General features: G+C 34.7%; 1 protein-coding gene across 6 annotated transcripts in view; it reads left to right on the top strand.

Moving 5' to 3' along the window:
• Window positions 1-24,623, top strand: part of CNTN5 (contactin 5) — a 613,743-nt gene that overhangs the window by 471,730 nt on the left and 117,390 nt on the right. For 5 of the 6 annotated variants that reach the window (XM_027640131.1, XM_027640209.1, XM_027640294.1 and 2 more), the window contains 3 exons: window positions 1,861-1,963; window positions 17,015-17,196; window positions 23,751-23,920. In XM_027640131.1, the coding sequence (XP_027495932.1) occupies window positions 1,861-1,963; window positions 17,015-17,196; window positions 23,751-23,920 (455 nt within the window). The remainder of the gene's footprint in view (window positions 1-1,860; window positions 1,964-17,014; window positions 17,197-23,750; window positions 23,921-24,623) is intronic. The other variant, XM_027640379.1, reaches the window with a different exon arrangement.

Here is a 24,623-nt window from a genome sequence, read left to right as displayed (position 1 = left end):
CTATTAAATTTATGGACATAGTACAAACAAGTGGTACAAGCAATCCATAACATTTTTATGACAGATTAGACTAACAATCATTTCAGCCTAGGCCAAGGAAAAATTTAATTGAATACAATTTGGTTGATGCTATGAATTTATTTTAATACCCTGGACACAGATTTTAATTTCCTTTTTTTTTCTACCAGAAATAAAAAAAAAAAAAAAAGGCGCCTTTTTAACTTTAATGACAGAATTGGTTCAAAATTTGCCTTTTCATACAGGGCACAGTATTTTTTCACAAGTTCATAAAGCAATGTCAAAGCATTGATTTAGTCATGTTTTTGAGGAAAATGGGTCACTACTGCTAGCACATGTAATATCGCAGGATTATGTTTTTTAAAAAGAAGTCTGTTGCTACTTATAAACTCACATTATTTATGGAATCACATTATTTGAAATAAAAGCATTTTGTGTTTTCTGCTTCTGTCATTTGATTCACGTATCAGACATGTTTAGATTTTCTTACCAAACTTAAACCCATAATGAAATGTTTAAATGCATATATGTTCAGACTTTCTCTCAGAACCGTGTTGTCGGTGCCTGTGGGACAGGAGGAAAAAGAGAGCACAGCCCCACATGAAAATCCTAAGCCCCATAAGGAATATTTGAAGGGCTAGAAGTATCTGTTTTACCATTTTGGTCTTATATATTATTTTTTCCTTTTATAGGTTGTGGGTTGTTTTCCATCTCTCTCTGTCAACCTGGTCTTCTCTCAACTATAAATTTCATATTCCTCTACTTCCATGCTCCTTCTTATGCTTCTTTCTTTTCTCTTTCTTGCATAAGAAAGATATCTCTTTTCTCTCCTTCCTTTTCATCTCTTTTTCCTATTTACTTACTTTAGGATTCTTTGGAAAATCTTGACTGATTTTTACAGATTCAGATTGGACTTGTCTTGTTGCTACTTTGTCAACAAGTCAGACTTTATTCACTTTTCCTAATCTAAAAATCTGAACAATTCTTTCTTTGTTTAATATAGCTTTTTGTTCCTGAGTATTGCCTGCCCCCTTACCCCAACTTCTGTCTAACCAAACACAGCTGTTAGAGTCATATTCTTCTCCTACCATGTTGATTATGACATTTGGTACAAGTTGCATCAAATACAAATCTCTCACCTTGTCTTATAAAACATACCTCCATTTCCCTACTCATTTCTCATTTCCTAAAATCTTGTCATTCTCCAAGGCTGTCAGTCACCCCACAGCTAATTTCAGATAATTCTATTGATTTCCATGTTTATATTTTGCACATCCCTGAATGTTTTTCAAGTTGTATCTTACAGTACTTAGTGTGTTGTCCTGACAAAAAGAATCATCTCCCAAATTAAAAGGGTTTTTGAAAATGACACAACTGAATTTTGAATATCTGCATATCTGTGTTTGTATCTGTGTACACAAATGCTCTTACATATTTTGAGGGGATTTTTTGCTGAGCTTGGAAAGTCCTCAGTCAAACACAGCATGAGATGTTGATTTAATTTCCATAATTTGTATTGTGTTGGTAATCAAATTTTTGGTCTATGAAAATTCTCACTTTTCTGTTGATTGCCCACCTTAATCTTTCAAAGCTTAAATATTAATTTGTGTTTGAAGAAAAATAAATCTTTTTTCTTAAGCTCACTGTTTTGCTCCTGGTAACCCTGAAGGGTATTTCAGAATATATATACTGTACCTGAGCACAGCATATCAGATCAAACAAGGCTATCTCCATCAATTAGCAGCTTTACTGTTGGGCAGATTCAAAAACAAGCCACAGGGTTTTTCTGTAATAGTGGAAAACTCATGTTATTTCATATTTTAAACATTCCTTATGTTCCAGGTGCCATGGGGGAATATGAACCAAAAATTGAAGTCCATTTTCCTTACACAGTTACAGCTGCAAAGGGATCTACTGTTAAGATGGAGTGTTTTGCACTTGGCAAGTAAGTACAGATTCTTTCATAATTAAACATCACTGTTTATTAAGATGAGACATGCCTAATTTGTGATTTCATTATTGTACTGGATTTCATTTTCACAGACAGTCCTTACTGCACTCTCAAAACAACCAACTGACTAAGTAGCTAATTATGAACTCCCTGCCCAGCCATTTCTGTGGACAGGAATTCATTCAAATTAAAAGTCTCTCTGTCAAAATGAAAAGTAATGTTCTCATAAACAAAAAGAGTAATTTTTTTTGTTGCAAATTTTACCAGACTCACATCCATTTATTCACTGTGATACTACAAATCGGTAAGTTAGAGTTTATTCTTTCAAACTGTTTATTTGGAGAATAAACAAAGATTCACAGAGTTGTCTCCCCTCCCCCCAAATGCATAGCTTACATATGAAGCTAGGAACACAATGTCTTAAATATTTCCTAACACACTTTGGGGTAGTGCTATTCTCTAGCTTCTATCTGAACTAATAACACTACTGGAGAACAGGTGTTTACTATTTACATCAGGGAGATTTCTATAGCTTTATTGATAAATGGGAAAAACAGGTTTGAGCAACTGAAACTACTTCTATATAGTATTCAGATTACAGAATATAGGATGAAATTGATGATATTTCAGTTTTGTGGTGTTAGTTATTATTAGTTACTATTATTTACTTACTATTAGTTACTATTATCATTGTTCCCAAGAATAAGATCAGCAAGGGTAGTATACAGCCAGACAGAACTAAGAGGCAATTCTAGCCATTCAAAGAATTCTTCACATATATATGTTGCTAACAGCAGTTCCATCAATGATGTTTCTCTACAGACATATAAAAAAAATCTAATGTGAAGGGTTTTTTCCAAAACACTCCATCAGATTCTGTGTGGTGTGTTGAAATAAATCTCATTGTATTGAATTCTTTTCAGTTTCTCTTTACAAAGGTGTTGCTTTTGGATATCTTGCCCCATACCCTCTGAAGTTATGCTGATAAATATCATATATCCTGCTTGCTTTTATAGTTCACACCTTATCAAGACACATATAGGTTTCTTACAGCCTGGCCTTGACTAAGAAATAGAGGAATGATTTGTGTTTGCAACTCCTGTAAAGAAACTTCACAAAACAATTAGCCTGAGAAATACTGTATCTTACATACCAATTATTTTTACTTTACCTAAGTAGCAACAAAACAGAAGAAGTTAGGAGTTTTTAGACAATAGTCTGTTTTCCTGAGAATGATGACTCCAGTGTGCTCAGCAGGTTTGGTTTTCCAGAAGAACCTGGCAAATCCTGCCTCTACCACCTCAGAGGACTTTTTAAATGTTTTTATAGTCATTTTGACCTTCATGTGTGACTGGTCACTAGATTTTTCTTTTTAGACTTTTCTCCTAACAGTTCTTATTTACTGAATGGATGATATATGTCTTATTCCCTTCTTGCCAGTTTTTCCTGATTGACCAACATCCAGATGCTCTCACTGAGCAGGTCAACAGAGAGAATACATAAATAATTACAGAGAAATTCTGACAAGGTATTTTATTTGTATCTTTTTGGGTCCAGTGAAGTTGGTGGAGAAACAAGACATAGCCAAAACAGTCCGAAAAAAAGCTGGGAGATCATAGCCTGCATGCAGGGATCCATTAGACAGTGATAGCAGCTTATGCAAATTCATTCCCAACATAAATGTAAGCGGTAGTTTAGAAAGCAAATGCGAAGGAAGAAGTTCTGTACAGTAAAAGTCTTACTATTTACGTAATAAAGATAAGGAAAGAGATACATGAGAGAGAAGAGAAAATGGAGAGATTCCCCAAAATGCTGAAATAAATGAGGAAAAGGGCTCTTCTGTAGAGACAAATGGCTCCAGACTCTCTCCTGTCAAAAACGTTGCCAAGTCAATAGCTGGCAGTGAGGCCTTTTTAGACTCTTGGCTATGGGTGAAGCAATAACCAACATATTACTTCTTATTTTCCTCATTTTGCTGGAATTAAATTGCAGTTGCTGACAGATTACAAGTCAGCTGTCACTTTCCAGTGAAAAGGAGGTATGACACATTGTCCTTTGCAACCATCAGTGACAGGCAAGAAACAGCTCTTGATACCTTCCATCTTCCGCACCCTGAGATTTAGTAAACTCTCTCAAAAAGAATCAGTCACTATTCAAAGAGGAAGGTGAAGGCTGACAGGAAAGGCTTCAATTAGCTTATTTCCTCATTCCAATTTGGTGTTAACCTTTAATAAACAAACAAAAAAACCAACCAACCAACCAAACAAACAAAAAAACCAACCAACCAAACAAAACAACAACAACAAAACCAACCCAACCAACCAACCAAAAACTCCCCCCAAAAAAAACAAAACAAAAAAGCCCAAACATCTGAATGATCAAGGATTTTAAGGTTATCTAATAAGATAGTTGACCCCATTTGTTGCTATTGTAATGGGCACCTACTTTTACCATGCACATTCCTTGTCTTTTTTTCCCAAGCATTAATGCACAATCAAATCAGCTGAATTGAAATTGCTTTCAACCTGATATGGTAATAATTACATGAATGACATTTCAGACACTCTTTGAAACCTGGAGGCTGAGGTGAGAGGTAAAAATGCATCAAATTTCCTATTCTTTTTCAATTTTTGTCCCCATTTCTTATTCCTGATGGCTTGAAGGGATCTTTTCTTGTTACACTGTCATTGGTCCCCATTACTAAACTGAATCAATAACTAATTTTTTCCTTCTTTATTTAGTATTCTGAGACTTAGTGTTTTGAATTCTTATTGTAAATAACACAGAAGTTATTACAGTCTCAAAACTAATGTGCTTCTGGTTTTCTTATGCTTTGCTCTAGCTGTCTGAAACATTCACTCTACTCTCTCTGCTATAATCATGAGATTGACAGACATTCTAGTGAGATTTCCTGAAGTAGGCATTTGGCAAGTATTCCAGAAAAAGCCTAGTCTTTAGTTACAGATTAATGATTTATTAATAGTGTTTATTTAGAACTACCAGTCACTATGGCTGTAAGAATTAAATAAATTGGAGCTCTGCAGCTTTTATCTCCAAACTAAAGTCAAATATCTTAATTACTTGACAGACAGAAACGCTCAGAGAAGAATTTCATTCTGATCCAAGCAATATGTAGCTGATTCAGTTACAAGCGAAAATACTGCTACTAGTGCCACTTGCAAATAGACTTTGTAGTTACTAAAGAATTCAAAATAATACATGAGTGAAATATCTCAAAATTATCTTACCTGTATTAGATAATGCTGCTTATAATGAGCATAAGCCATTGGCTAAGAAATCACTGCATAGATCAATGATTGACTGCTAAGGTATGATTATTTCAAAGTCAAACCTTAGATTTGTTATGCAAATCAGGAAGACAGATCATGACCTTGTTCTTTGGATAAGTTCTGGTGAAAAGACATCATTTTCCTAGTCGACATTCTTGCACAAATCACAGCATTCCTGGCTTTTCCTGCGCCAGAAATATGATTTCTCAGACACAGTCTTCTGTGACAACAGGTTGCCATTTTAATTTTCCCCCAAATGTTACTGACTTTGCTTCCAAGAACATCTGGAGGCAACTAGTCCACTCTTTAGTTTCTTTTTTAATGTACTTTATTCAAGGAAATGATTCTCATGTCTTCATTTAGCTCCACATTATAAAGAGATTAAATTAATGGTGCTGATGGGCAAAAGGACTCTAAATTCTGTCCCCATTATATGATGTATTCATTAATGAAGCACTTTAGAGACAGCCATGCAAGCATTCTTTAGCACTTCCTGTCTTTGGAGCATACTTCTGTCATAAATAATTCTAACACTATTTTTTTAACATGAGACTTAAAGGTAGGCATAGATGGAAATATACAGGGTTTTTAAAGGCTCAAAATGAACAAGTTTTCATTGTTTAAATAAGGATATAGGACTGGTTTGTCCAAACTGGCATGAAAAGCTGTATGATACAACCCTCTTCAATGAGCCCAGACACGTGGCCTCAGAAGAAAATAAGTAAAAAGTATCAGAAATATATCTTTCATTTTTCCCTTTATTTTTCTTTCTAGTACATAACTCTAATTTGTCTGCTTGTTTCCATTTGAAATAATTTTATTCTCACTATTTCACACAGACTTTTAAATTTTAAATTGTGTATAATGCACACACCTTATCTGACCCTCACACTTCAGCCTCAATGCATTTTTGTTGTGCATCATCACAACAAGCTTCTATTTTATTTTCCACATAAAACTCATACATTATTGCTTTTCTAGCTGTAGCCAGAAAAAAAAAATAGAGTTTGTATTATGACAGTGCCAACAGACAATTTTGAGTGAGTAATCATATTTTATTTCTCATTAAAACAAACTACAGGGCTATTGCTGTACTTGTACATTACCAAAGTTTTCAATTTTAGCTTTTAAAATAGGGTCTGTGTAGACCGCCAAAAGGATTGCTTTGCTCAAAGAAAATAAGCTTTATGCATCCTTTTTTTTTTTTTACTGTGGTTATATTTTAACCATATAGATCAACACATAGATACTTGAATAAAAAGAATCGATAGAGAACAGTGTTGACAATTTTTCTCATGACCCATAGGCTTGTTTTTCTGCGTATTTGAGAGGGTGTTTTATGCTTGTGCTATTTCTGTATTGTTACCGTGGGATTTATGGTGCTGAAAAAATCTCCCGAAGCAGTTAATTAGGGGTGAGATAAAAAAGGGTTTATTTTGCCAAGGCTAAGATGTTACAAGACGCGTGTCCCTGTGCCTGAGAGGTTACATTTTATAATACCATCCATCCAATCCCAGATGTGTCCACCCTGTGGCCTTTACTCTGGACCGCCCCAGGTCCACCCCCTGAAAATGGGTCTGGGGTGCATTTCGGGACCCCCTGTTCATCCCATCTTCATTATCATCAGAGCACAAAGGGTACATAGTTACGCAGTTTTTGACTGTGTTCTGTGGTTTAGGCCCTGATATACTGTTCTGCCAACAATCTAGGCCTTGCCTTGACAAAAGACTAAACATTTCTACTGGATTCGGGAGCAGAGGTGATATAGGGAGCATAGAATGGGGTAAGAGGGTTAAGGAATGTGTAAACAAGGGTACTACAGGGAAAGGGATGCAAGGGAGTGAGGGTTGCTGCTTTTAAAATCTACCTATAAAACTTACAAGGCTTGCCAATATTAGAAAAATAAAAAACTATTAGGGGCTTAAGGCATGAGTATAATAGTAACATCAATGTAATATATCAATATTCTTTCTAAATGCCAGGTTATGTCACTTTGGTAATGTCAAAACTATGTTTTTGTTGTGAAATATCCTTAGTTAATGACAAGAATAAATTAGAGATATTTACTTCCTTTTATTACTGAGTTATGATGAGATTGTTATGATGGAAGCAGTGTTCATGTTGTTATATTTAATGTTGCTTTAATAATTCTATTGTTAACTTTGTTTTGAAGAGATTTATAGTTCAGTTTTAACCATTCATCCCATCTGTAATACATCTTGCAAGAACACAGCTGATAGTCCACTTTAAAATCTTGCTTTCTAAATGAAATAAAATAAAAATAAGGTGAAGTTATATATCTTTAAGTTGCACAAGTTAGTGAAGTTTAGTGACTTTAGATCTAGGAGATGTTCTATTGAAACAGTGAACTCTGAATCAATGCTAATTAATAAATATCTCAAAGTTTTAAATCCATGAAATATGGCATTTTATTTTATCTTCTTCACTTGATTTTCTTTTAGTAGACTTTTCTAATTGTTCTTCAAGCTTTCATTAAAAATGCCATTATTTTTTTATGCCACTATCAATACTTTCATTACACGGTATATACATGTTGTGGATGCCCTATCCCTGGAATTGTTCAAGGCCAGGTTGGATGGGGCTTTGAGCAGCCTGGTCTACTAGAAAATGTCCCTGCCCATGACAGTGGGGTTGGAACTAGATGATCTTTAAAATACCTTCTGACCCAAACTATTCTATTCATTTATGTAGAGAGAGTTTACTAAATATTTTTCAATATGCAGAAATAAAAGCAAAGTGTTTGAATAAGTGAATATAATATCTAAGCAAAGATCAAGAGTGGCCAAATAAAAAATATTTATAGTCTGGTGAAGGGTATTCGACTGTAACTGCTGTGAATCACTTGAAGTGTCTGAAGAAGTAATTTTTGCTGGTGTGGCACATTAAGCCAATGACACAGGTTAATGACTATGAAGAAGGTTTCTGGATATTGCAAATCTTTGTGAAGGTTTAAGAAAATAGACTTTGCAAAGCCATAGGTTAAAGGGTTGTTTCAGTGAGGTCTGGTCAGTGTTTGGCAAGAAATGTAACAATGAAGGTAATAATTTCAGAAACAAAGGAAGGTTAAAGGCATCCAACAAGTGTGTCTTTAGTCAGAGGCTTCATAGTACCTCATTCCTTTCTTTTCTTCCTCTGCCACATAGCTATATGTGATTTTTACCAAGAACACAAAATTCACAAACAGTAATTCTATAGTGAGTCACAGACCCAGGTTTGAGACTTCTCTGCCTAACACATGCAGTTATCCACCTTATCCCTCCACACAGGTGAATAGAAGTTTCCAACATTACATCATATTGTTTCCTAACTCCTAAGGACAAAACTTTCCCCCCTCTACTCTTCAAATCTGTAAAATATGGCTTTTTACTTTCAGACTGCCAGTTAAAGCCTTGCCTCATGTCTTCCATATATTTCTCTCTAACTTTTATCCTTTTGTTGAACTGATCTTGGCAAACCAATTATTACCTATTTTATACCGGTCCAGAATGTTTCAGAACTGGTATCAGTGTGCTGGCTGTAGATACCATGATTCTTCCTGGCTTCAGACCTGGCAGGAGGCAGAAAAGCAGATAAAAACTACCTGTAACATGATCTTTTCCTGGTAATCTAGTGTCAAAAAAGGTCTTAGGAGGACTTCTATTCTGAGATCAAGTTCTTTTTTAACCTAAAATCTCCTTAATACTACCATGAATCCGCCTCTTACTTCAGCCCTGGTGTTATGCCAAAGAGCAGCAGAGCCAATGCACTGGCGACACTTTAAAATCAACCTCTGCTAACTGCACTGTGCTGAATCCCAGGGGCATTGAGATGAGTGAGCAGTCAAGGTACCAAGTAGTAGATGAGTATTATTGGGTACAAACATGGGAATATAGTATAAACTTCACTGTAAAAAAAAAAAAACAAACAACCAAAACAAAAAAACAAAAACCAACCAAACAAACAAAAAACCAAACAAAAACCAACCAACCAACCAAAAAACCAAAACAAAACAAACAAAAAACCCCACTAACATCTGTGATATAAATCAGGCTTCATTGTTTTTAAGGCCAAATATGACAGCTCTGTTGGCCATTTATTTCATGTATTTGGGATATATCAACAGATCTTTACTTTTCTCCCTGAGTATAAGCTGTCATTTCCTTGGGGAACTGTGTGAAACTTCTCAGGGAGTGAGTGCCTCTTTGCTAAGGATACAGATCACAGAATGTCCATTCATCTCTGGAAGTGCTCCTTTCTGGGTGTTGTCTTTCAGAAATGATTAAGCTCCTTGTACTTTTCTATGAATGCAAAGTAATTCTTTCCTCTTCCCACAAAGGTGACACATAAAACCACCTTTGATATTAAAGATAACCTTATTACACATTCAGAGCACATTAACAGCTCTCCTTCCCAATGAATCCTGGGACAGTAACACAAACACTGTTATCCCTTACAGAGGAATTGATGGTCAAAACAAAGCATGAAAGGACATGATAAATCACTGCATTGATAAGTGACAGTTGGATATTTAAGGAATTCTAACCAGATTTAGTATATAATTTGCAGGCAAAGAAAAAGCTAATTTTGACTTGTCTTTTAACTGTGTTATGGTACTCACAATTTAATGATATATCAAGGTCCCTGCCTTACATTAAATAAAGCAAATTATTCTAGATGCTGTACATCCCATTCATTGTTGGAACTAGGATTCAAGTATTAAGTGTTTTTCCTACATATAGGAAAATTACTGCAGGAGCAAGGCATGCTAGTATCATAGCATTTTCAAGCCTTAAGCAAATTCATAGTGTAAAAGTCCACAGGTAGCAATTTTCCTCTACCCTCAAAACCAAGTTTTATCATGGTGTTCTATTTTTCATCTACGGGTCACAGAGACATAAATTTTCTGGTTTTTTTTTTTTAAACAAGGAAAAAGGGAAACCATGTCATAGAGTATTAATCTGTTATAATTATTTGCCCAAAATGAAACTGCAGGATAGATACAAAAACTGATACAGAAATACATGTTTCTAAGTTCCACAGGCCAAAAAATCAAGTTGCCCCATATCCCTTCACACCATTTCTCACCATAGGAAAAATATTTTTTAATCCTGTCAGACGCCAAACCTGAAAGCTGTGGAAGCTACTCTTAAAACTTACTGATAACAAGAGGGAAATGAAAAGTCTCAGCAGAACATCACTTTCGGTGTTATAAGTAGGGATGCCCTTTCCCCTTGAGATAAGCTTGTGGTGAGAGGAAGGAACCTTTTTAAACATGAACATGGCATCTTTGAGCTGACTGTGTTTATATAAGACTCAAATAGATTCAGAATTCTTTTTTTTCTTTGATAACATATTGTTTATGTCAAATAAATCTTTCTAAGACTTTCATCAATCTAAAGTTCATTTTTAGCTCATGCTGAATAAGTATTTATATCAAAAGGTTCTAAAAGAGGATAGGATTTTGTTTCTGTTTTTCAGGTTGGATTGATTTCTGCCTTCCTTTAAGTGAACTAGTTCTTGCATAGACTTTATAATCCTGTTAGAAATATTGAAATAATTTATAGTAATATAATAAAGAATGTATTAAAGGTTCTTTAGTAAATCTCAAGTAGCACTCCCAGGCCTCCTTCTACCTCACTCTGACTAAATGCTTTGTATTTGCATTTAAAAAATTTTATTTGATTGCTTTTACCATAAGACACAAGGAAAGTGGGGAAAAAACCCTACCAAACTGCAACTCCCCATCAGTAAAATGTATTCTTGAAGCAGCAATATTACCAATTTCTTTCCTTTCTTTCTCAGGACTATCAAAGAAAACTTGTAAACATTGCTAAAAGCTGTGTTCAGTACTTTACACAGCCTTGCTTTATGTTTAAAGATGGAGAATCTTTTTTTTTTTTGTATAGGCTTTCTCTCTGTGTCGGTCTGAGAGGATCACAAGGAAACAAATTCTAGCAATTGCCAATAGTAGGTCCCCAGAGTTACTACTGTAACTTTCTCTTCAAGAAAGAGGAAGTTCAGAAGTTTCTCTTCTCTGTCTTGCCACGAAGAAATAAATGCATATAATCTAAGGCACAAGAGCCTTAAATCCAGCCCTTCTGGTCACTGTCTTTAAACTCCGTGGCTGATCAGCAGCTTCAAAGCCATCTTGCACACCCCAGGCAAGCTGGATTTATGTTTACATTTACATCATAATTGATGGTAGGGCTGTTGTTTCTAGAATTTCTGGACTCATTGTAACTAGTCTTCTGGAACAGATCTGTAAACAAACACTGGGTGTATCTGTACAACAGAGTTAGGAAATCCTAGATCAATGTGCCAGCTACAGAAATTCTACCTGGAAAGAGTTTGGAACAGAGAAAAATGACACGAGAAAGTTCAGGTATAAAAATAGCTTTAACATAAGGCAAGTAAACACAGTTGTACTGTGGCCCTGAGGATCTGTATGATCATGGTTGGGCTTCGCGAACAAAGATTTAGGAAGGTTCTATCCACATTTGTTACAGGCACGCTGGTGACTTATGAGGGCAATACGAGATAGACATATCCGATTGTAAAAGGCACAGCAGAAAGACTCCTTAGGTGGTGTATTCAGCAGGATACAATTCTTTCCGCGTTGTCTTTTCTCCTCAAAGGAAACGGCAGCGTTGAAGATGATGTGTCTCCAATCTGTATGAACACCTGTCAAAAAAATGTCATCATTTCAGGCAAATTTTCTGCTTTAAAACATTTTTCTCCTCTAACTTAAATTGTGGATTCTCCCTGTATTATCCCCTATACAAACACAGCAGATGTCATAAGTTGCTTAGGATTCTCTTCTTAACAGCTTTGATCAAGTCACAGGCTGATGATAATTTACCAGTTGTTATGTCTTTAATACTTTTTAGAAGAATGTCCGCTTATTTCAGAATGCCCATGGCCAGCAAACTAAGGTAGGATGTGATATAGAGACTAGAAAAAGTGGTTATGGACGGCTGAGATAAAAACAAAGCTTACTTCCATTCTTTTTTTAACAGTCATGATAGCTCAACATCTCCTTAATTCTACAATATAAGTAGCATCTACAATACTATGATGACAAAAATATAATATGAAATTTTACAATATGGACACACAGAGGAGGAGATGTTCAGCTCTTTTGAATTAAATTTTTCACATCTATCTGTGCTGTTGTGATTTCATTATGAGTAAATACCATTATCTAATTGTTAAACGCAGACACAAAATGTTGTGGAATACCTTTTCTGCTTTACTCACTATTTGTGAAACTAATACCTTACCTATTGTGGTTGTTCTCTTCTCTTGTTTGATCACACCTTAATCAGGTGACTCTTGTGTTCATGATTCACTTGAATTTAAGAATTTGGAATTTTTTTTTTTAAATCACCAAACATGTCAGTTATGTTATCTAACTTTAGCTATTGACAGCTAAGTTTCAAAACTAAGCCAACAGTTTAGGCTCTGATCAACCAGTAAAGAGAAGCTCTGGAGTACCATTCAGCACTGTCCCTGCTCTGTGCCAAAAAGAACAGCAGTGGTTGCAAAGCACATCCACATTAGTATATGACACTTATACATATGTATCAGATCTTTTTAATACAGTCATGGATGTGTGTTGAAGTAACTTGTAGATCTGGACTTGTTCCTACACACAGGCTTCAAACTCATCACCACTTCATTCTATTCTCTTTCAATTCTTAAGTCACCATACTCACTGCTGCTATATTTTATGAGTACTCACTATCTTTTAATAACCAAATGAAAGGAAAAGTTATTGCCCTGTCTCCTAAAACTCTTCATCTGATCAGAACAGATTTATATGGGATATTTTAAAGGTAGAATCACGTGAATGGTTGATGGGTATTTCTGGAAAGCATCAGATGAAGAGGATTTCATTATAATCCTCAACATTTTAATCCTACATAATTATCCTGTAAAAATTAGAAGGTATTTAACACAGTTGCAAGACTAGGGGACATAAGAAAAAAAAAGGTGGGTTTTTTTTTTATGTAGTGGTCATGTAGTGGTTTTCAAGATATATTATGATGTGAACCTGTGGGTTTGAAGGACAGTAATGCATGGCAAAGAGAAATAGTGTGGAGAGGAATTGAAATTACAGTAGAAGATAAAATATTTCAAAATATCACATCAATTGTCACCAACAGAATACAGGAAAAGTAATCTATGTATTCTTATTTATGATATTATTGAAAAACTAGGAGCTCAGATCCATGGCAAAGGTATTTTAAAATTCAGACATTACTCTATTTCCACCTCATGCCTTTCCCAAAATAAACATATGCTATAGATATGTAATAAAATATTTTCTCATATGAAATTGAAAGGAAAAAGAGTTGCTTCCTATAATTTTTTGAAAACATTTTTATTTCTATATTTTATTTAAACCTGTGAAGAATTCCCAACAAATTCAACAGCACTGTCTCAAATAATAAACCACTGAACATTGACTTCTATAATATCTTCCAAGTGTAAATGTAAAATTATAGCTCATATTTTCTTCAAATTCAAACTGTACAAACCCATAGTAATGTCTGTTGGAGTCACCAGGGGCCCTTTAGAATTTTTATTTCATTTTAGACTAATAAGAAGTTTAATGATGGTATTTCTGAAATCAAGTAGGGTTTTTGTCTTGGTGGTGCTAAGATTTACCCATAGCATTCAGCAGATTTTTTTCCCAAAACCGAGGAGAAATCTTATCTTTCAACTCAATTGAAACTCAAATCAAGTTGCTCATAGGAGCTGAATGTGAACAGGGTTATAGTAAACAAGGAAACTGTATTCCCATAAAAGTCTACTGAGACCAAAATAAAAATGGATTATAATGCTTATAAAATTCAACAGTTATGAATATTACATTAAACTCATATTAATGATAAAGGTGCTTCTGCAATCGCTCCATTTTTTAAAAAGCTGTGGATCATTTGAAAAGATGAAAAATGTGCATATATCAGCTCTTATAGTGGATTTTATTAGTTTCCTAGAACAGTCATACAATCTTATTCTTTCACCTACTCACTCTGATATATTTTATTTCCTTCTCACAGAAAGCACAGAGAAGAAATAAGTATAGATATAGAAATGTGTTTATTTCACATGTAAAATTCATGCTTTGCTTGTAAGCTATGCAAAGAAAATAGATTTCATTAAACAGAACTGCAAGTTGTCCACTAATACCAATTTGTAATATGGGAGTACTTTCCTTTGAAATCATTAAATCTGCACAGCTAAGGTAACTTTATCTCCTTGAAAAATTCCACTTATTATCTCATACTGATGAAGACATCAGTGAGTTGTTTAAAATATGTTTTCTAATGACCCAAACAACAAGTTTCCTCTGTGATTTCCATGTTATACAAATTTACTTGTAGCAGGAAACACATAAGCAAATTTCAAAAACTTAGTTAAAAGAAATTTAAAGGAAATTTTCTAAAAACATGAATTTAAAATAATCTCATAGCAGCTAAATGAGACAATTTTCATGGTTTACAATCTCTTCACTCTTTCTCAGAAATATACACTACCAAAAAAATTTTTTTTACTAGTCCTATTCAACAGAACCAGTTTTCTTCCATGACAGTAGAGTAAAAGCATTTTTGTCACGAATTTTACTTGAAGCAGGACTGAAGGCCAAATAACTAACAACAGGCAACAAGCAATAAGCACCCTTATGGTGCCAAATAAAGTGTATCTGCACATCTATTTTGCACTGTATCAGCATGAAGTGTTTCTACTGTGGCCCTATGTTGAAATCTTTGTCTGGTCAGAGTGACTGTTTTGCAACCAGCAACCATGACACAATTATATTCCATACAGAAAGAGGAGTTAACTCTTAAAGCTGAATGCAAAACAAAAGACTTACAAAATCTCCAGGAAGTCACTCAAGAAAGAGTATAAATTTGAATATCAAGGTGAAGTATGCAATTAGAAATAAACTATGAGAGCTATTGAATGGGAAAAAAGAAACTAAGGTTGTTGTTTGTACTACATCTAATATATACAAATAGCTATTAAGTATAGCAAATCAAAATATGTAGCTAAGGACATGAAAGGAATATCGTAACTGGTGGGCTAAGACAAAGTTTTATTAGTGCATCAGAAACAAAAATATCTTATTTATCCTTTGTATTTAGAATTGAACCTCTTGAAGTACTTCAGTCAGATAAGAATGGGAAGTTCTTTTAATCTTCTAACTGAAAGCATGTAAAAAAACTTCTAATAGGAAGGAAACTTTATAAATTAGAACTATACAAACTGCAGAAAAGAGTCCTCAAACCAAACCTACAGGACACCAAAATTTGAAATCAGTCATCAAGAAAATAATTTAGAGTTAAAAATTAGAAAACTACCAAACTCTTACGGTGATAGAGAAAAAAGAAAGAGAATATATGATCTACACCCCTCATATGATCCACAAACATCTATAAAAAGAAAAATATATACATAATTGGGGAGCTGAAGAAAAAGAAATCAGTCGGTTTTGTTCAGTAAGGAAAAAGAAAAAGATTTTTTGATTTTCATACGTGTATTTCTTCGGTGGGGGACAGTGTAAAGGATCATTTTGCAAGAATAGAGAGCTATTGTAGGACCATGTCTCGGAGATGAATACACACACACTCACAATAAACTACATTTTGTCAGGTTAAGTAATCAGCGCAGTGAACTTACAAGGGAAGTAATGGTTGTCTCTGTCTGGTATATTCAATACATTCTATATGGGACTGTATGTTGGCTTTGTGAAGGAAATTATGCTAATAGGCTCAATGAAATCCAGTGCTATGTGACATTCGGGACAGAAAACTAGAGAAATATTCTGACATCCAAATACCAGTCTGGGAATTTTCAGAATCTCTATAAATACTAGGATTTGGAGCATCTTGTCTGCAAGTTTGAGTAGGACTCCAGTAACTCACAAGTGGAAGTTAGCAAATCATGGCAGTCATTCATAGCAGGTTTGAATTTGAATCTATATTATGAAGTCCTTTTCCCACTCCATCCATACCAAAAAGCACAGTTGGGCTAAAAAGAAAGTTTTATGAGTGCAAACACTATTTAATCAATTTCTTCCCTGAGCATGAATGTAAATGACCCAGTTTCCGCATAGACCTGTGCGGAACAGCAAGCTACAGTGAAAAGCCCTTTTGCTCCCACAAGCAAGCATGTAATGCTATGAACCAGAAACAGCAGGGCCATTAATACATTCTTCTTACACAACCAGTTTTGCAACTTGAAGAATATTGTAATAAAACAGGTCTCCAAACCTTTGGTCACTTTGATTCACCCAAGAAAGTGTGGTATTGAAATCTCCCACCTAGATGGACATTATCACTGAACCATCTTCTGAATTGAAGTTTCATTGCAGGAAAATTGGGATGTGTTGGAATTTCCTAAATTCAGTCAGGTTTTGAAGTTGTTATTTTCTTTGGCCTACTGAGGGGAAGTGTTCAGAAGTAAAGCATAAAGTGCTAAAGAAATTCTAGAGAGAGTATTTTAAGTGATTTACTTGATCTCAATAAAAATTTAGTCTCCCTTGTGGATGAAATAGACACGTCTCATGTAGCAAACCATTTATTAAGGATTCCCTATAGGAAACTCAGGTATATTAACCATTATATGAATCTTAATTGTGGTTATATTTTATTGCTACTTAGATTATTAAGTGTTTAAACTACCAGATAACAGAATCTATATTCTAAATATGGAAGAGTACTAATAGTAATTTTGCTTAATATTTCAGCCCTGTTCCAACAATCTCTTGGAGGAAAGTTAATGGTCATAATCCAAGTAAAGCCCGCCTGAGAAAATCCCAAGCTGTGCTTGAAATACCTAATGTGCAGCTAGAGGACGCGGGAATGTACGAATGTAAAGCTGAAAATTCTCGTGGAAGAAATGTCTTCAGAGGACAACTACAAGTGTATAGTAAGTATAACTGCACATAATATTATGCAGCATTGCTTTGTCCACACTATATATGAAGCATTCCAAGGTCCAGTAGAAACAAGATACCTTGATATCAGGTATCAATATACCAAAAATAGTATTGAATTAAGCTATGTATTTTTATTCCTTAGTATTGCATTAAAGTTTTAAATATATAAATAACATTGATTCCCTTAAAGAACCGACTTAAATAAAAATTCATATTTGATGACTATGGATTTTTTTTAGAGTATGACTATAATTTTAAAAGTCTATTTCTTTTACTCCTGATATAATAATGATATGCAACCTAAACATGATGCATCTGTGAGAAAACAATGTTAGAAATGTCTTAGGATTTTTATCATACTTTTATTAACATTTCACCTCTATTATATTTGGGTGTTGAGTTTTGTCAAGTTCATTACATAGGTATCAGAGCTGGAGAAGTGTTTCTTTTTTGTAGAAAATTCTCAATCTAGGTATGCACAATTTCCAAAAGTTTTGATTTCAGAAAGTACTAATAATTTTTTCTCTCCGATTGATCTTTCTAAAAATTTTTTGAGTGAGTATAAAAAAAAATTATCATGCATCACATTGAAAAGGAAAAAAAAAACAGAAATTAAAAATATTTAATAAATCCCATGAATTTTATATAATATTGTTGTTGCACCCTAGAATCTAGAAACAAAGGCCTGCATAAGACATACCATGAATACTTAAAAGTCAAAGTTTTGCATATATCAAATGTAAGCTTGAGTCTCACCTACTTCTTTTCAACTAAAGCTGTACTAATTTCCATCATTCCATGAATGCTACAACCTTAAACACTTAACAGGAATAATCTTCTTCAGGAGATTGTACAACAAATCTTTCAGATTAAATTGTTTTCTGTCTTCAGATGTCACAGTCAGTGGAATTCCAATCACTGAAGTTTAGATAGGTCCTCAAGCTAACAGATATCTCTAAGAAGGAGTTTCTCCTGTTAATCAATTTTATTTCTCTTTTCTTGATTTCAGCCCATGGCTCCTAATGCTTTCTCCCCATCACTAACTATACAGCTTTCTTTGTCTTTGTTATACACTTTCATCAGATTACTGTAGACTGGCATAGTATATTTAGTTTATTTTCCACACATGTCAATATTTCCAGGTCCATAATCTATTTTTCTGTCTCTTCCAGCTTTCCAATGTCTTTATCTTAGCTCTCTTGATTTTAGTGAGTATCAGTATATCTCTGGATGATGTTTCTTTTCTCGCCTTTCATTCTCACCCCTCTAGAGCCCAGGGCAGGTTTTTGTCTTCAATTTCTTGTTGTATATGCTGGAAAAATCATGTGGTGTTTAAGATGATAATTCGCACATTTCATTTAAGACTTGTCATCTAAACTGCACTTGCAGCAAAGTTTTTATAAGACTTTTACTGAAAAGAGCAGTCAAAGCCCAGGGCCTACTCTGAGCCTCCTACTGTGCCAATACATCAGTGATATTTCTTTGGTATTACAAATTCTTACTATAATTCACTTCCATGAAAGTATAGCACCTCCTGCAACAAACCTGAGGGCCAGGGAAATTTAGCAGATGGTCTTTTTCTACAACATTTCTTAAAATGTCTGAAATAAAAAAAAAAAAAAGTCATCTGAGTGATAAGGTGTATCCCAGCTCATACGCTTCCATCTGTTTTCTAGAACTGTGGAAGTACTAGATGCCAAAGCAGCTCATAAAGGTCTTAGAATTATCTCTGCTTCTCTTCTTCAGAGTTAAAGGAATATAAAAGGTCCTCTTCAAGAGAGAAATAAAGATACTGTAAAATGAAATTATTTCTACAAGATCACTCTGCAGATCTGTAACAATGATGTATTGCTCTACACAACTCTTCCTCTCTCATTAGGTTTTTACTTTGAACAGAAATAAAGGTGGTACTCAAACACATGGAATACATTTTCAATGTCAGTTTTGTTCTACTTTTCCAGAGAGAAATACGAAATTTCACTGTTTTCTAAATTATATTTTTAGTGTCACTGCCTTTATGAATAGGCCAATTTTTACTCATTGGTATTTTCTGCAATAATATTAGAACAACTTCTTTAACATTAGAAGAAGGGAGTCCAGATTGCCTTGTTCCTCTGATTAAGAGATATGAGACTAGTATGTTATCAAGTTTCACCTATCTACATTAGAAGGGAACGAGGTCAGAGCAGGTTACAGAGGGCTTCCAGATGGAGAACACTGGCAGTGACCTCCAGTAGACCAGGACAAGAAGTACAAACTTTTACTAGACCCTGAGAGTGCCTTTCCTTGGCCTTGACATAAAATACTCCCCATAGAGCCATTCACAGTCTCCAATGCTCCTGTAGACAGCATTAGCTTCTCACTGGCCTACAAAGCTTGACAACTGCTTCCGGGATATAAAAGGATTTGTGTGAGAAGGTTTTTAGCAGCATATAGTTTAGCCAAGTGTTAATTTACAAAATTCTCACCTTCCTTTCCCAACAGGTGATTTGGCAGAATTTGGGGGATTATTTGAAACAGCATTTCCTGCTATACCTTTTGTTCATAACAACAGTCAACGTGAATTATTTACCTTTCAGCTCACTGTCTTTTCACTAACATCTTATTCCTCCAGGTGACAATTATTTTGGCTCAGAAATTCAGATGTAGGCAGTCATTCCTTACCAGAGGTTTCTTGTAAAATTTCAGAGCAGTCTATAGGATCAGCTGTGTCATACTGCAGTCTCACAATTTACATATCTCTGTAGGAACTCACTCACTGTCTGTTTGAATCTTCTTCATTTTGTCAGTTGCATCTGATCTGGGTCACCACAGAGTATTTTGGAGAAAGCCCAGGACACCCAGTCTGCCTGTCTAGTCACATTTAATCACAAACTAGTGATTTTTCATTTCTTACCTGATGCTGCAATCCAGATATACCATGACTGCCTGATACAGCTGACACTTCGGATGTTGTTCAGAAAGCAGTGTTTTGGATTCTGACAATTTCATATTATTGTAGTCTCAGCACTTAGGGGAAATTCGTCTGTAGGCATTAAAAACATAATTTTTAAAATGCTAGAAATTCTCATATGCATTGAAATCTATTTTGAGAGGTGTGATTTTCCCCCAAGTGATCTGCTCATTCTGTAAGTTTCCATGAAATATTATTCAAGTTCAAATTGATTAACAGAGGAGAGTACAAAAATTAAAATGTGGGTGGATAATTTTACCATTAACCTTTTTGTCCCTCCACAAATCCTGACTTACAGCATTTCCCCAATAGTAAACACTAGTCTGTGCACTTCCTGCTCCGCTCTCACTCTGAGCTTCTTGGGTTTTCTGTGTTGCCTATTCACTAGTGCCAGGTTCAGCAGGGGGTGGTGATGTGAAGCAGATTACAAAACCACTTTTTTGGCTGTTTTTCTTTTGGCTGGATCACAGCAGCGCCCCATGACCAGCATATGAGACTTGTCATAGCATAGGAGTGGAATAAGCAGCTGAGAACAGGAAGATTCTGTAATGCAGTGTAACAGACCATACTGATTTTAGAAAACATTTTATTACTTCCTTATAAAAACTGTATGGGAAAAAAAAAGTCCACTACAGGTTAGACCCACACAGTAAAACTAGCTAGAGAAGAGGGGTTTTGGTTCGAAATTGTACATTCAGTTTAAATGTGCTATGTTGTCTTTCTCACTTATCTTTCTCACTATTCTTCTCCTACTTTACTCTTTCCAATTATTCTCATATACAGGAAAATAATTTTTTCACTCCAAACTCCATACTCATTCATATTTTAGGACATTATTTAAAGTAATTTCTCTATGCATAATTTTGTCCTTAATTTTTTCTCAGTCAAAAAGTTGCTTAAAAATTTGAGAAAGTAGTTTGAATTTTCTGTACTTTAATTTCATTTTGCACAGAGGATACAAAAATTGGCCTGTAAGCTTCCAGATTTATTGCCAATTTATGTTTGTAAAATATTTTGACATCCTTGAATAAACAGGTGCAGAAATGCAGCATAAAATAAATCAAGGATTGGACAGTGATTTTAAAATCTCAGAAGCACTGTATAAAGCTCTGATACAATACCCATAAAGACTACTGAGCTATAAAACACGTCCTTCTCTTCTTACAATTACCACAAAACTCTTCACTGGACAGATAAAAACCAGGCAGACACCTGTTTTTCCCCCAGATTAATGTTGCATTTTTAAGAAGGAAAAAAGGACTTGTTACTTTTGAAATCTGTTCAAATGCTTCTTAGATTTTATATTTTGTAATTAAAATGAAGTCTGATCACAGAATGAAGCTTTCTTTGCATGCATGTGTATCACGGTGATGTTACCACATTTTTGCTAAAAAACCCCAAACCTAGTACCTGGAATCAAAGGTTGCACATCTAGTTAAATGTTTCAATTTTTAAAGTATTAATAGGATTTTAGAGCAAGCGTAACAATTTGATAGAGTCACTCTTGCTAATGAGCAGAGAAGGAATTCTGTGCGAAAAAGGAGTACACAGAGAGAGAAACAGAAGCCAAAACGTGATGAAAGTATTTCCCTTAATCATGCATTTAACTCTATTCCAGCTACGTCTATCTATTGTTTTGCTACCTTCTTCTCATAAGGGTGGGAATCTGAGCCATTACCTTCACTGATGGCAAGTTCAACAGCTTGCAAAATATTACTCCAAAGGTCATTTAGGCTATGAGGAGAAAATTTAGGGTAGAAAAACCCCAATTAAAGAGAAAAGGATTGTTCTTACCAAGCAGTCATATCACTGTGGTTCGCAAGTTTGTCTTTTCGAAAGAAAACCTGTGCCATGACTGTGTTACCAAGACAGTCACAGAGAAAGGGTAGGGAATGGCAGTTCTGAAGAGGATACCCCTGCAGCCAGGCTTGGGGAGACAATTTTGTTTTGGTGTAAAAATGTTCATCTTCTAGTTCTGGATACTCTGGTTCATGATGAGCTCAAATTCAACTAAGAAAAATGGGACTAGATATACTTTGGATCAAAGAGTAGAATTCACAGAACAGTATAATAATAAAAATAATTAAATATAAATAAAATCAGTTTAGTGCCTCTTTGAAACTGCATGATTTTATGGTACCACTGGATGTCTTTTATGACTTTTTAGTTACACATTAACTACCTCATCTTCCAGAATCATATTAATGTACTCGTTTTCAAAGGAAACAATTGCTTCTCAGCATGATTCCTTCATGTATTCTTTAGCACTCAAAAAAAGAACAACAACATCGACTATACAATGCAATCGAATATTTTTAGGACAATTAGTAGACACCAAATAAGCAGGGACTCATGAAAGCTGTTTCTTTGTGAGGATTGTTGTGGGACCCTTTGTTATGACTTAACAAAAAAGTGATTCAGCACAGTGAAGCAAATGTGGAGAATTTCATGCATTGCCTTGACTGTAATAAGAAGAATAAGGATGCAGAGGTTTTTTGGGAGTGAGGTTGAGTCAATCTCTCTCTTTTTCCTCTATCAAAAAGGAAATGAGTGATTCTTCTTCTGATATGTTTCCAGCTTCTGACAACTGTCTGGTCAGGGACTCTTGACACAGATTATTCCCTGCTTAGGAATGATAGACACCTCACTCACTTTCTTTATCATCCATGCACGAGATGTAAGCTACAAGCAGTTAGTCACCTGTCATGCCTTTTCCTATCTTCTCACGTCTTTGATTGGTGGCCTGTCAAATGCCAGTTAGATTCAAAGATTTATTTTTAAACTCGATTCCCATGTTTAAGTGCATCATCAATTATCTGTCGTTTGAAGTGGAGACTTTGTTGTGACAGATGTGGACTTCTATTCATACCAAGCAGAAGAATTTTACATCCCTCTTGTAATGAAGACCTTTTAGCTACTTATTCTTTGCAATTTGGAAAAAAACCTCAAACAATGACAATTAAAAAAAACCTGAACAGAACCAATAGAACATTTATTATCATTATGTTAATTAATTTCATCTATCATCATCTGTACCACACAAAATGATATGGCTACAATGTCAAAACCCAAAAGCTGGCTTTTAAGTACACATTTTTACCAAATTCTCAGTTATTTCTAGCTCAATAAATAATGATTTCCTTGTAAAATGAGAAAGCTACATGAAAGAGTCTATGACAATTAACCCTTTTACCACAATATGAATAGCTTAGTTCTTGCAAACTACTAAATGTTCTATTGTGACTACCAAATATTTGTCTTAAATTCAGGAATAATGAATATGTTAATATACAGTACTGCAATTTAATCCATTGGACATTATTAAATTGGGCAGATTTCTATTCATGGTCATGCTACTGCTCATTACTGGTGACATTACTGCATTTCCTTTAGAGTTATGAAGTTTGGCTAACTTTACTACTGTCTCTTTTGGTTTGAGCTGTTTGTTTAAACACGGGGTTTTTTTGAGAGTAAGATAAGCTTAGTAAAGGCCAGTAATTTAAGCTTTTTAACAGATTAGGTCTTTGCACATCAGCTAGAGACTTACCAGTTTGTATGCTTTGACTCTAACGTGGCATTTTTTTCTTTTAGCCTACCCACACTGGGTGGAGAAACTTAATGATACACAGTTAGACAGTGGAGATCAGCTCCGATGGGAATGTAAAGCCACTGGAAAGCCAAGGCCCACATATCATTGGCTGAAAAATGGAGTTCCTCTCTGGCCTCAGGTACACTTGGACACTGGCGACAAGGAGTCACTAGTGTGTCATATGCTTCTCCTTTCATTCTGATAAAGTCAGTTAAAGAAAGTACTGCAAAGTACTGTTTTCTGTGTTAGTTTCTTAGGTGTTAGTGTACAGTACAGACAGGTTTTCTATGCATGTCCCCCGTGAACCATCTCAAGCAATGTAAAACTTAATTCATCAGTAGTAATTGTCTGTAGTTCAGAAATATTTGGAAGACAGGATCTACTGAGCTATGTCTGTACTATAGTGTACATCTAAACAATCTCCAATAAGATTTTTTTTTTGTTTAGATAGTTGTATCATGTTATTTGTATCTATTTTTCTTTCTGTATAAAAAGATGGTAAAAACTCAGCTGTATTTGCTGAAACAGATTTCTTCATATTTCTCTCAATGTTATGTTGTGCTATGTTATGTCATTTACTACATTTAAAAAAAAATAATCCTGCTCTTCAAATCACTAGCAGGCTAATATAAAAAGTACAATGACTATTACATTTTCAACTCCGTTTATTCTCTGCAAGTTACAGAACTTGCTGTCAAGACCATTAAAATGGTCCATGTAAGACTCCTAGAATGTAAAATATTTAACTACAGTCAACTGATATATTTTAGAATTAGACATAAATAAAATTATCTTTTCCTTTTAATCGACCACTCATGTCATGGTCTGTCTTTTATTTCACTTTACTCTTTTTCTCTCACTGAATCATCAAACTG

The sequence above is a fragment of the Corapipo altera genome, unplaced genomic scaffold (assembly GCF_003945725.1).
Source record: "Corapipo altera isolate COAL_440 unplaced genomic scaffold, ASM394572v1 0, whole genome shotgun sequence".
In the NCBI taxonomy this organism is placed as follows: Eukaryota; Metazoa; Chordata; class Aves; order Passeriformes; family Pipridae; genus Corapipo; species Corapipo altera.
This window is presented reverse-complemented; position numbering and strand designations above follow the sequence as displayed.